The sequence below is a fragment of the Euphorbia lathyris genome, chromosome 1, assembly GCF_963576675.1.
Source record: "Euphorbia lathyris chromosome 1, ddEupLath1.1, whole genome shotgun sequence".
In the NCBI taxonomy this organism is placed as follows: domain Eukaryota; kingdom Viridiplantae; phylum Streptophyta; class Magnoliopsida; order Malpighiales; family Euphorbiaceae; genus Euphorbia; species Euphorbia lathyris.
Genome location: NC_088910.1, coordinates 27,474,873 through 27,488,967, shown reverse-complemented (window position 1 = coordinate 27,488,967; position 14,095 = coordinate 27,474,873). Strand labels below are relative to the sequence as shown.

The 14,095-nt window shown below is 32.8% G+C and overlaps 1 protein-coding gene and 1 non-coding gene across 4 annotated transcripts; both read right to left on the bottom strand.

Moving 5' to 3' along the window:
• Nucleotides 1-1,428: 1,428 nt before the first annotated feature.
• Nucleotides 1,429-11,536, bottom strand: LOC136226222 (uncharacterized). Of its 3 annotated transcripts, XM_066014572.1 has the most exons (4): nt 11,269-11,536; nt 6,940-7,144; nt 6,159-6,233; nt 5,542-5,925 (listed from the first exon to the last, which is right to left on the bottom strand). In XM_066014572.1, the coding sequence occupies exons 1-4, from the start codon at nt 11,347-11,349 to the stop codon at nt 5,897-5,899; spliced, it is 390 nt and encodes a 129-aa protein (XP_065870644.1). In that variant the 5' UTR covers nt 11,350-11,536; the 3' UTR covers nt 5,542-5,896. The 3 variants fall into 3 exon arrangements, 1 of the variants encoding a protein (XP_065870644.1); XR_010687647.1 differs by lacking the exons at nt 5,542-5,925; nt 6,159-6,233 and adding an exon at nt 1,429-2,445 and having other exon boundaries at nt 11,269-11,534; XR_010687646.1 differs by lacking the exon at nt 6,159-6,233 and having other exon boundaries at nt 11,269-11,534.
• Nucleotides 10,884-11,029, bottom strand: LOC136216297 (small nucleolar RNA snoR145). Its single transcript, XR_010683288.1, has one exon. It is a non-coding gene; the product is annotated as a small nucleolar RNA snoR145 (small nucleolar RNA).
• Nucleotides 11,537-14,095: the final 2,559 nt, after the last annotated feature.

Sequence of the window (14,095 nt, the reverse complement as noted above, 5' to 3'; positions counted from 1 at the left end):
CTTAGATGGATCAAACTCAAGGCTTTGGGTGGTGTGGACGTGGGATCAAATGCGCTGTTAGTGGTAGAGCATATTCATCAAGCATTGATAAGTCCAAAATATACCTAATTTAACATGCATAATTTTGTTTGATTTCTTGTAAATTGTGTGTTAATTACTTTATTTTGGGAAGATTTTACATGAGTATTTGATGTTTGTTTGCAAGGTGTTAATTATTTGGAAAAAGCTAAATCGGAGCAAAAATGGATTAAAATTGAGCAAGATAGCAAGCTTTCAAGTAAAGTCACGCCCGAGAATTGGAAGTCGCGTCTGAGAAGCTGAAATAATTTGCCAAGGAAAGAATCAAAGTTTCTATCACTGTTGAGATTACTAGAATCTCGACAGAGACACGCGCAGGCCAGTAACACGCGGTGATCTCCCCCTCTCCCTCGCATGCCACGATCGACATTCTTGAACCTTGTACGCGTTAGCGAGCAGTTCATGTATTTTTCCTTCCTCATCTTCATCCAAGCAACGCATCCTTTCATCCGGATCGAGGCTACTATTCACCAACGCATATGCCTCTCCAGCAGACACTTTGAAGATTATAAATAGAGGAGAAATTGTGTAGAAAAAAGTGGCTTGAAGTGACTACATTTGAGTTACTACAAGTTACGGATTTTATTATTTACATTAAGGCTTATCCAAGTCGAGTTTATGCTTCGAAGTTGATCGAAAGATTTCTATTTCGAAGACTTAACGAGAAGATCCAGAATTGAAGGCAAACCAAGGCGTGACGAACCTACGAAGTTGAGTAAAGGATTGACAACCCGAAATTCTTACTTTATTCAAATGCATTTCAACCTTCTTCTTCTCTGTTAAACTTGTGATGTTTATGACTCACATTAATAACATACCTTTTAATTCAACTACATTCTCACTTTGTTTTACTTAAAGTTTGATTTAATAATATTCTTTAAGTAATATTAATTGGTGTTTTCATGTAAAAATTCTTGGAAAGAAATTTGGTATTCGAACATGCAAACTTTCTTGAACACTTAAGCAAATTCGGATTTACATTTGGTCATTGCGGTAATTCGAGTAATCGGGTTTAGATTCCGAACTTGATTAATGTTTTCAATCTAAGATCGAAAGTAAAGATTGATAACAGATCAATTCTTCTAATTGAATCAATTGGTAATTTATTACATTTATTTTAAACAAAGCAAAGTTTAAAGTTGTGTTTTTGGCTTAGCATAAAATTAACCTTGGAATAAGTTTTAATTTAGATTTAATTTCTTTAATTAGAATTAGAATTAGAAAACATTTAACAAATAACGATTTTCTATTTACCTTAAGGGAAAACGAATTTAATCAAAATAGTAATTTTTAATCAAAATATCATACGTTCCCTATGGGATCGATATCTTTTATTACTACAAACGAAACCGTGCACTTGCGGAATTCGCCCAACAAGCATACTTTTGTTCTTCTTATGGTTCAATTATAGACAATTATAAAAGTCTTATTTCTAGTATAGTATCAACGACATTTTCTGACAGATTTATAGGTTGTTCTGCGAATGGGGTGGCTCATGCTTTAGCTAGGTCTTCTCAATCCTTGTCAGAACTTGTAGAGTGGGATACTGTCCCTCCAGATTTTATTTTGTATTCCTTGTATGTTGATTCCATTTAATGAAACTGTTTTTTCTATAAAAAAAAACCAATTCTATCACAACTGGAATTTGATTAGACTATTCTAATCAAAGTTAACCAACAGATTCATTTTTTTAACACTAACAATTGAACCAATTTTTTTTTTTATGAATATAACCACTTTCTAATACTCCTCAAAAATCGTAAAACTTACACTTTAACACTTTCTTTTTACCTCGCCTTAAGCATGATTAAAAATTCTACATTCTTGTTATCACTTTTCAAAATAGCTTTTAACACCTTCTTTTCACCTCGCCTTAAGCATTATTAAAAATTCTACCTTGCTTGTTATCACTTTTCAAAATAGCTTCATCATCATTTGAAATAGTACATGCTTAAAATATTAATAATATAGATCTGCAAACAAAATGAAAACGATTATATGCATTTTGCGATTAACCTCTGAAAAAAAATAGTCGTGTCATATATTGTTTAGCCGAAGTTCGAGTTCCTTACTTCAATCACCTTCAGAATGAGCCTTCTAGACGACTGATCATCGTCGATCAAATGTTTGAGTCGGATGGTTCATGATATCTGACCTTTATCGAACTATTCCTTGAATAAGGCAAATAAATTTTTATTTCAGAGAAGGGGTTTTGGTGGATGAGGATCGATGATGACATGAGGAGGAGAAGGACAAGAAGAAGTATCTCAGTGATTATGAGGCAAGAGATTTCGTCCATGATCCCGCTTTCTGGTTTGCCTTTTTTTGGTGTGGATGAAGAGAGAAGGAAAAATTGTAAATATGTAGCTGGATTAAAAGAGGCGTGAGAATGAGGTATATATGTGAGATTATATAATGTGTAAGTTTTAGAGTTGAAAATAAATCATTTGATAATTATCGTATCGACGACGTATTTAATACATACACATAATAGGATAAAATTATGATAACGTGTTGTCATCATAATGATATACTTATTTAATATATCTAAAAATGAGAGGACTGTTTTGCCTAATACATTAAGGAACGGAAGCGAGATTTATGTAAAAAAAAAAAAAGGTCAAAGTGAACTATTAATATTTATATTATTATATATAAAATGTGAGACCTAAAATTGTATATATTATATTGATAGTATTATTAAATTAGTTTTGTCAAAAATATCTTTTAGCCTTTCTAAATCTATTGTATGAGTGGCATATATATGTATAATAATTTGTTACAGTAAGTTTAGGTAAGGTTAGATCTATCCACTCCCAAGGTCATGGCAAACCACAAATCTCGATAAGGATTTAAAGTGAAATTTACAGATTATGTGAAATTAAAATATTAATTAGAAGTTGAATTTTTTTTGAAGAAATTAAATTTTATTTCAAAGTCAAAATAATAGAAAAAGATATTGAGTAATTTAAGGAGTGATTCACGGGAAAAATAAGAATCATTTTAATGAAATAAAATAGATATTATGATAATTTACAATTTTAAATCAATGTATATATACACATTTAGAGCTAGACTTATTAAATCAGTTTTAAATGAATTTGATCATTCACCTTTAGATCTAGAGTTATTAAATCTAAGTCTTAGGATACTTTAAATCTCCAACTTAGGATTTTAATAAATCTAGATCTAACGGTGAATGACCAAATACTATATGATCATTAAGGTTATGTGATCAAAACTGATATATATATATATATATATATATATATATATATATATATATATATATATAGTTTTTAACCTTAAATTTTTGAGAATGTTGATGTGTGGAGAAATTATACTATATGCCAAATACACCACTAGAATATAATGTGGTGTGTCTGACCAATAACAAAAATAACACCTACTAAAAAATCCAGCTAGTTTCTTTTAGAAGACTACCGCTGGTGGCAATAGATCTCTTAAAACGTCTACCACCGCTACTTTGCTATTTCTCCTCTTCCAACCACCATCAGTAGCCAGAATTTGTTGAAACACGATTTCCACAGTGATTTTTGATTATGATAAAAAATATTAAATAGGAATTTAAAATCCCAAAAATAGTTTAAGTATACAAATAAATGTTGATTTATTTGAACTAATGGTTTGTTAAGTGTTTTGATTAAAAAGAAAAAGAGAAAGGAATTCAAGAAAGGCTTTAAAAATTAATAAAGGCCCAAAGCCTTATTACGGTCCAAAAGCTAGAAGGATCCAGAAGCCGATCCTGCTTTAGATAGGAGAGTTGGGAGTTTCAAGGAGTTTAAAGAGAGGAAAAAGACTCAATGTATTCCATATCAATTATATGGATTTACTTGTATTTAAACAGGATGACAGTGAGGATCCAACACAATCCTTGATAGATATAGGTGTCTGAGAGAACTGAATTCTAAGGGAAAATTAGATGAATAAAAGGAAAAGGTAAGGCTCTACGTCGCATCAGATTTCAACGCGAAAAACGTGACAAAATTATGTAGCTAACTTTGACGCATTGATTTCAACGCGATAAAATTATGTAACTAAGTTTATCGCATTGGATTTCAAAGCGATAAAATTATAGACCATTATTTGAATGTTTCTTATGTTTGACAAGCTTATAGAAAAGCTAAACAATATGTTAGAAGAAGTGGAGGTAGACAGGAGAATTTGGGTATAGGTAGAGGTAGATGTGTAGTGCCTCAACAACCCAAAGTCAGTCAGTTTCTCTGCTCACTTTACGCCAATCCTTTCACCTTACGCCAATCCTTTCACCAAGAAGGGTAAGAAAAACTAGTATCGACAGAGATGTATAGAGTTTTAGATGATAGGAGGGATCTACTCGATGCTAATTCGGTTATCGACTATTGTCAATGGGTGAGAACTGCAGATCCGAATGAACAGATGCATCTGATTGGGGTGTTATATCACCAACCCACTGTATCTTGATTTAAGCAGCTTCAAACATCGGATGAAAAAAGTCCATAATGATGTAAGTTATCCGACTAATTGTCCACTGTTTTAATATATGTATTTATTTTTATTTGAATATTGGAACAACATATCAGTGGATGGTTTGCTTTATTGAGACATTGTTTTTACACCCAATCTGAGGTATGGACAACTGTCGACTCGAAGTTTATCGGTTGCATGTCCCAAAATATTTTGTGAAGGGATTCATTGAGGAAGACACCTTCTTTCTTGACCAAGTCAATGGACTTGCAGAATTGTCTATACAGCCCCAGAATGAAGTTGAGATGGTACTTATCCCGATCAATTATTGGTTTTAGCGATTCCTCGGGGTTGTTATGTTAAATGAGATGCATTTATATATCATTAACAGTGTGGTGTCAAATTGTAGCGAAACGATAAAACCATACTTGAGTTTTAAGTTGTCTATCATTAGAAGAGTTATGGAGATGATTGGGCATTGGTCGGAAGACCAAATTAAATGAGACATAACATGGAGCAGAGTTCCTAGTTGTCCACAACAGGAGTCTGATCCAAATGATTGTGGCCCATTCACTTGTACTTTTGCCCAGGTTTTAATTGAGAGGCGTGTAACAAGACATGATCAGTTTATGTGTAACTTCGATGGATCTTATGGTTTTAATTTTCGATTGCGTGTTGCAGTCGAGTTATATCACCAAAGGCTGTTAGCAAATAATTTATAAATGAGTTTACATTTCTCTAATAGTTAGACATAGCTTTGTCAATTACTTTGTATCTACTAGAGGTTGTCGCATTATGATCTAACGCAATAAACGCCACAAACTCATATACTGAAGACTATCTGTTATGAACTACCATGACTGATTTGTCTTATCATAACAGACAACCTCTAGTATATGAGTTTGTCGTGTTTGTTGCGTTATATCAAAATGTGACAGCCTCCAGTAGATACAAAGTAATTGACAAATCTATGTCTAACTATCAAAAAAATGTACATTCATTTTTAAACTATCTACTAATAACCTCTGATTATACAACTTGATTGCACCACGCAATCGAAAAAGAAAACCATAAGATCCATTGAAGTTACACATAAAATGTTCATGTTTTGTTGAATTCCTCTTATTAACTCGCGGAGAGGAAGACACGCAGTTGTGTTTAGCAAACTGACACGACTCTCAATCCAAAGTAGTTAAATTTTGAAACTGAGGACACAACTGCTTCAAAAATGGAAGAGATGTGTGTCCTAACGGACAATGCTCATCAAACGGAGTGGATACAGTGGAGCAAGCAATTAATTGGTCGTCTAACATGAGTATCCAACACGTAGAGACCTCTAAATTCTCATCCACTACCAATAATCTGTTTCGTCAAGAGATCCTGAAGCACATAATGATCAGGAAAAAATGAGATAGAGCAATTTAATGAACGAGTAAATTTACTCACTAATATCAAGTTAAAATCAAAACCAAGGAGATTAAGGACAGAGGAAAGAGAAAGTGCAGGAGTAGGGTTAGTAATGCCAGAGCCAATGACCGATGAAGTTGTTCCATCAGTTAGGGTTACATAGGAAGGAAAAGTACGAGAGTAAGACAAGAATTTTTTTGAATTACCTGTCATGTGGTCTGTGGCACCAAAATCAATGACCCATTTTGAGGAAGACGAAATGATGCATTTATTTGTGTTACCTGAATCGGGAAGAGCAATGATAGATGAAGATGAAGATGAATGTCGTGCAACTAATGTTGCCTGGTATGTGGCATATTCGGCTACTGTGAGTGTGTATGTTGGATGTAATGAGGAGAATGCAACATCAGTAGTGGCAACATAAGCAAACTGATGTTGTGGGTTTTTATTTTGTAGTTTCTGGTAGGTGCGTTTAGTATGACCATGCTCATGACAATAATAGCACACAACAGAGTGGCTTCCCTCTCTTAAATGTTTAATGTCTCGAGTGATATCCTTAGTCGAACCCGTAGAAAAGCAAGCAAACTTATTCTTGTGACAAATAAGAGCACTAGAGGCGAGAACAACAAGAGGTGCATAATTAACAAGCTCACTACGGAGAACACAAGAACCTCTTGAGAGTTAGGAATGTCAGCACCATAAAGAATTTGAGAAGTAACCCCCTCATATTCGGAGCCAAATCCACATAAATTTTTGAGAACAAATATTTAGTCTCGTTGAGTTTGTGAGACTTTAATATTAGTATTCAAAGGCAACAACACTTTCAACTGGTCAAAAATTTGCATAAGTTGCATATAGTAGTTCTGAATAGATTGACCCAGTTGCTCAACAATGTAAAAAGACTTGTAGATATCGTATATGCACAAGACATTACTCGACCAGAGTATATAAATTGCAAGAAATCCATGAGTTCTTTGACATACTCACAATGTTGAACCGTACTGATGATACTCGTAACAACTGAATTCTTAATCTGGGTGAATAATCGAGCATCATCCTCCATCCAATCATCGACAGTTGTGTTCGAAACATCAAATAAGTGACGACTTTTCCTAATAATGTGAAGATAAATTTTGACAGTTTTAGACCAATCAACATAGTTCAAGCCAGTCAGTTTGTGGTCTGTAATTTTCTGAAACATCAAAATAATATTAGTAAAGACAGGATTAAGAGTTTCGACTTTCTTTCCATCAGCCATAACAACTCAAGTAAAAGAAATCTATCCTCCAGCAAGAATTCACACAAGAAAATAATAAAAAGGGTAATAAAAGAAAACAGAGATAGCAAAGCAAACACACAGTAACCCTGCACAAAACAAAGTGTTTGAACATGAAAAGTGACCAAAGTTGGACAAAAGCAGCGATCGGGAAGGTGGCTATCCACCAAGTGCAGTGGTGAAGCAAGGAAATGCACAGAAACTTATGCCTTCCAAACTATCTCTATACACAGGGATATAACAAAGAAAGAAAAAGAGAATTTCAAGCCACCAAAAAAAAAGGAAGGAACACCATAATCAACTGCTCATAAGGGCAGCTCTGATACTATCTATATGATGAAAGTATATTTACTTCATGTTATTAACAAAATATTACATGTCTATATATACATAAGAAGTATGGGTAGAATTAGGGGTGGCAATAGAGCAGGAAAAAACCGAAAACCGTAGGATCCAAACCGATAAGGTTGGAGAAAAATCAAAAATTTTGGATATGGGACTGAGGGCGAGAGAAATTTTAACCCCGAACATTAAAATTAGATGGTGGTAGGTATTACAATCCCCGAACCGCGAGGATCCGCAAACCGCCTTCGAAAAACAGACCGTAAAATCCTCAAACAATAAAATAAAATAATATATATATATATATATATATTTAAGATAATTAGTATTTAAATTTGATTAAAAAAATAATCAATATTATGATAAGTTAACTAATACTATTATCTACATCTACAACAATTTAATTTAGTTTTATTGCTGCTCTTGGTATATCACATCTATTTAGATATATCGGTACTGAATGCTGAATTTTTTATTGTATCAGTACTTTAATTTTGTTTTATTACTACTTTTGGTATATCACATGTATTTAGATATATCAATACTGATACTGAATGCTAAATTTATTTTTATTATATCAGTACTTTAATTTTGTTTTATTGATTCTCTAAAGTTATATTTTATAATTTCGTTTTATTACTGCTCTAAAATAATATTTTATACCAATAACACGTGATGAATTTTAAATTTGACGATTGGATAATTTTTTAATTTGAGAAATTTTTTAAATTTTATTTGGAATTAGAGATTTTTCGAAACCCGTGGAAAACCGTGCAGACGGGTGTGAATGTCAAAAAATCCCCGAACATTTTTTAAGAATTCTCTGAAACCGCTCCCAAAAATATTAGGGACGGAATGAGGGATGTAAAACCGCCCCTGCCCCATACCGTTGCCAACCCCTAGGTAGAACTCGACATAATGGATATAGATATGAAGATCCATAACTATGTGTCAATTATCTAACACCCTATCTTGTATTACTCATAATTGTCTAATCCAACATCAATAGAATTTTTGAACTTTTATAATGACTCAAGACTTTAATTCCTACTTAAAATATGTTTATTTTTCTTCAATATTTTCATTATTCACTAGTAATTGATTGGATTAAAGTATAGAAAAAATTAGCCCAATTTAAATAACTGATTAAATATTTAAATTAATCTTAACTAAGAAGCAAAGTTAAAAATACCTTTAAAAAACAAAATGAATAATTAACCTAACACTCAAATGATATAATCAATCATAAAAACCCTAAATTTATCAAAGAAATTAACGGAACATTTGATATTCTATTGGAATAGGGACAGTGATAAAGATTGGGACATGGATAAGAATAAATGATTGGTATAAGGATAAAAATATAATAGTCGAGAATTATCATTCAATGTTTGGTACGTGGAATAGAGATAGAGATAAAATAATACATTTTATTATTTTAACCTTATTTAAACTACATAACATTAATTTGAAGGATAAGATGAACTTTTCCATCCTATTAAAATCGTACGAGTTTATCCCACCTCCTTATACCGCCCCCTTCTTGGATATAGAATTTGAGGGATAAAAGACTTCTCCCTCATCTGTCTCACTGTTCTATCTTCTAAACAAACACGAGATAACTTATCTCGTATTTTTTTATCTCTATCTCACCTCATATATCCCTTCTAACAAACACCCTGTGAAGGTAAAAATAAAAGGGTAATTAATTTATTAGTCCTTATATTTTGACAAAACATACTGTTTAGTCCCTATATTTTAAAAAACACATAATAAGATCCTTAACATTTTTCTCGATAAACTGTTTAGTCCCTAACGTTTTTCTCGGTGAACTGTTTAGTCCCTAACGTTTTGCTCGGTGAATTGTTTAGTCCCTGCCGTTAGACTTTTATGAAGATTTTATTAATCAATTTGGATTTGCGTTCTTCTTTTCATTTCCTTTAAACTCTAATGCATCTGAAATCAACTTTGAGTGTTCTTCTTCTTGATTTTCTTCTTAATCGTTCAAATTCGTAAGCATTAGATCTTTTCTTTTTCTTGTTCTCCATACAAATTGCTTCTTCTTCTAAATTGGATTTCCTCTTCTAAAGTTTGAAGGTAAATAGTAAAGGGTAATTTAGTTATTTCCGAAGTCATAAACGGTAAAAAATCTAACAAACAGACGGAAGGACTAAACAGTTCACTGAGAAAAAGGTTAGAGACCTTACCATGTGTTTTTGAAAATACAGAGACTAAACAGTGTGTTTTATCAAAATATATGGACTAATAAATTAATTACCCAAAATAAAATTGAAAGAATCAAAGAATTTTAGAGTTTGGTTGTAACTTATATCTCTTCTAGTTGCCTTTTTATCTATTCGAAATTTGAATAATTAAAAACGAAGGAGGCAGTTATTAAATTGAGAATGGAAAGGACAAAAATACCTTTTTCATGCTCCATTTTTTTTTATTTCTCACTTATTTCTCAAACCCAAATCACCGATTATTTTAGGTCTAAAAATTATAAGAAATTAGATTGAAGATATCTTCATCAACCTCTACGGCTGGAGCCCCTGAAGGGGTTCCAGCCATGGGAGAAACCTAGCAAAGCTATGACGCGGAACCCCTCCATGAAATTTTCCAATGAGAGCATAGATTAGCCGGCACTCCACAACCCGCTCTGCCCCTGCTCATCACCATGCAACATAGCATGAAACTACATGACCTGTTTGTTGCTAAACACACAAGTATAAGAGTGTGCTATATGAATGAAAGAGAAATGGGTAAAATGACACCTAAATCCAATAAACGATAAATTTGGTAAATATTTTCTTAAGCCTATAGCTGCCCAAAAGAGGGAATTCCTCCTTTTTATGCATTACGTTCATTCCTACTTTCCAGAGTATGGCCGAATCAAAGCAAATATTCATAAGTCCCTTTCAAATACAATCCCATGCATTTTTGCATATAATGGGACAATTGGTTATGGATGTAAACTTCAGATAGGATGTCATAGCTCAAGGAGCTGGGTTACCATGTTATTTTCGAAATGATTGTACCATTTTATAACATTTCATGCCCTACATTTAAATTTTCCTACCAAATTTAATCTGTTCAGCATCATTATTTGTAACCACTTAGCTCATATTTTACTCAGATCAGAGGGGCTATTTCATGAAAACTGTGTTCCGTAATTGCTATTTCTATAACTAGTATTGGTTTCATGTGTCAATTTAAGGCATCCTCAACTTCAATAATAAAATAAATAAATTAGAAACGCCAGATACTTAAAAACGAAACAAATCTTTCATGTTCTTCATGAAAGAAATTAATAGTAAATATAGCCGAGGGTTCAAGATCCCACAAATATTAAAAATTCTGGGAATCCTACGATTCGGCAAATTAATCTCCGAAGGTTAATAAATGTTGTTAGAGAGGTCTCAATTCAGAGTTCTTCCCTCTCTGCTGGGACCTTCAGATTCTATTTGATCTACCAATTCAAAGAACAAAACGATGTACGAAAACCAGATCGGAAAACAATGAATCATTTGAAACAAAAATCAGAGCTCATGCGATCCACAATCGACAACAATTTCCGAAGGTAAACTTGGATAAGAGTGCACTTAACCAGCACTCCCTCCATAGGTCCCTTCGTTTCCTATCCAAACACTAAATAGAGAATAGAAAAATTAAATAAAAGATGCTCAGTGAATACGAACCATAACAAGAGATTCATCTTGCGGAATGGCTATCAAACCATCTCGCAATCCACGATTTCCTCTACTGAGTGTAATCTTCATTGCATCAATTCATAAAATTACCGACAAGTATCACACAACGATTTGAAGGCGAATAAGAAACCGATTTTTGAATTCTCTAACCCTAAATCTCTCGGTTGCTGCTACTTCAAGAGACGATGAAATTAGGTTATTATATAAAGGGGGTAACTCGGTTTGAAAGAATGATGTTTGTGAGCAGCAATAACATAATCTTCTCTTTTCAGGATAACAGTCGTTTTTCCCCCTGCTTGTAGGCCCAAAGAAAAGGCCCATATATTTGGTCAGGTGGATACCCATAAATTTAAGGGCTTTTTACATTAATATCACAATTGACTACAAAATTATAATTAAATCATATCATCAAACTTAATTCTTAATATATCATTTTTTTTCTAGATATATATACTAAATATAATATTCTTTTACACCTAGCTTAAACAGTTTAAACCCCAACTCATAAATCCCAAACTCTTAGACAATATATTATTGACCCCTAATTTATAAACTTTAATATTTAAAAATAATAATTTTACTAGTTTAATATAATTCTAAATTATTTCTTCAAAAAAAACATAATTCTAAATTATAACTTGATATAGTTGTAAATAGTTTTTCAAAAATGAATTTCTATGTAAACTTCTCTCAATTTTAAATACTTACATATAAGGGTGGTTTGGTTCAAACTACAGAATCAAAATTAAAAACGGAATCAGAATATGGAATTGTTATCGGAAACACAATTTATTTATTTTATTGAAACAAACTGAACCCTTTTCATTAAAACGAATAGGGTTGAAGGTCATGTTCAATAACTGATATTAGCCATAACAGCTTTACATTTTAAACGAAAAAATTAGCATTGGAACGAAAATGTCTAGCTATGAAGTGAGCAGTCTGATTCACTAATCTAGAAACATAAGACACCGAAAAATCTCGGTTGTTTAAAAGCAAGACTTTGCAATCTTGAATAACAGTACCTACCTCAGTTAAGTCACTAAGATAACCCTTTATTGTATTTGATTTAATGTGGAATCAGAATTATAATCCATTTGAAATTGTTTGGTTCTCAAAATGTTCCAAATCGAAATCAATAATAATAATAATAATAAAGTTTAATAATTATATTAATAATAGTAAAGATTTAAAATGACTTAAACATTATTATGTATTTCTATATTATATTTTATATGTTATATTATCTTTATCATCTGTAAACTTGATAAATCTGTTATTAAATTCATATCTTTTCCACACATTCATATCTTTTTACACGAAAAGTTGAAATCTATCTTTACAATTTTAATGAAAGAAAAACGGAAAAAAAAGTGTAGAAAAAAATAAGGAAAAACGGTGGGAGAGAGAAAAGATAATAGAAAATAATGGAATCAAATTTATTCCTTAGAATAAGAGATGGAACGGATGATTCCAATGCAATGGGTAATGTCATTTCCATTACCTATTAGAAATTTAGGTGGTGATCAGATCTTGTGGACACTAATAATTTAACATATAAACTTATAAAAGTTCTATTTGATTTCTGCCATTTGCATAGCGTGCTCTTGTTGCATTATACTCACAATGTTATGGATAGGTTCAAGGTTTTCTACTAATTGTCGAGATATTGCACTTAAGAGTCTTCGTTGTTATAGGTCTAAGGCTTCAGTATCTTCCACCATTTCTAGAACTAGGTCGTGATAAGTCTGACAATGTCATCATGCTTCTTCTTCCACCGCTCTCTGGATTTTAGACGTAGGGAGTGCACTAGAGGATATAAGATGAATAGAACTGTTTAAATGAGTCATTGTGATGTTTGTTCAACGCTCACCGTACTAATTTGGTATGGTTGAATCATGTAAGTCCATTTGTAAACCTGTAATTGAACATAAACAAGGTCAAAGGAGGGCAAAGTCCAGCTAACCCGCTCTAAATCTTAGTCAGTTTTGAGGAAAGAACTAAGGATGAGCACAACAATAAATCAAAGCTATATTGTAAGCTTAATGAATGCATGTAGCAGTGTACCTTGAGTTGTGCTTACTCTATTTATACTGTGATTGAGTTGTAGAAGATGGTTATGTCCTTAGGAGCGAGACGTGCTACGTGTTACCTGTAGATAGGTGAACATGCATCCGTATATCGGGGATCAATATCCCTCAAGCCCATTAGGTCTGTGATTTATGGGGTCGAGCGTGATTACTGTAATGGGTGTATCCTTGACGGGGTCTTTAGAGACTTCCCGGGCCGAGACCTTGAGATGGGGTTCTATTGAGTAACTTCGTTAAGGTGACTCCATGTGTTCTCTTTTTCGAGTAAAGGTCCGAGTTTCATAAGGGCTACATGGGTGAGTTTATATTCACCTAATCTCAAATGTTCCCCCCGGGGTCTAATTTTTTGTTATTTAGGATGAGAAAGTATCGGCTTGGAGAAGATTTGTGCTTGTTGATTCCTAATAAATTGATAAAGGGGAATTGATCTTTGATAATTTTGAGATTTTTTGAGATATGAGGGACTAATAAGGAGGACGCGGACTCTTAATGATTGATTTTCTTGTTGCTTGGGTTGCTATTAAATATAGCTATGTTAGAGCGCGTTTTTATGTGTTTTTGGGGACTTTCAAGTTGACAGCGGGTTCATCTCTGGTCACAACATGTTTGCAGTTCACATTCTTTGAGAGCGCGTGCCACTAGAAGTTAATGGTCTTTGATCATTACTTGTTAGTAATGATGATGATGATCATTATTTTGCTTGCTTTTTCAATAGTATAAAAGGA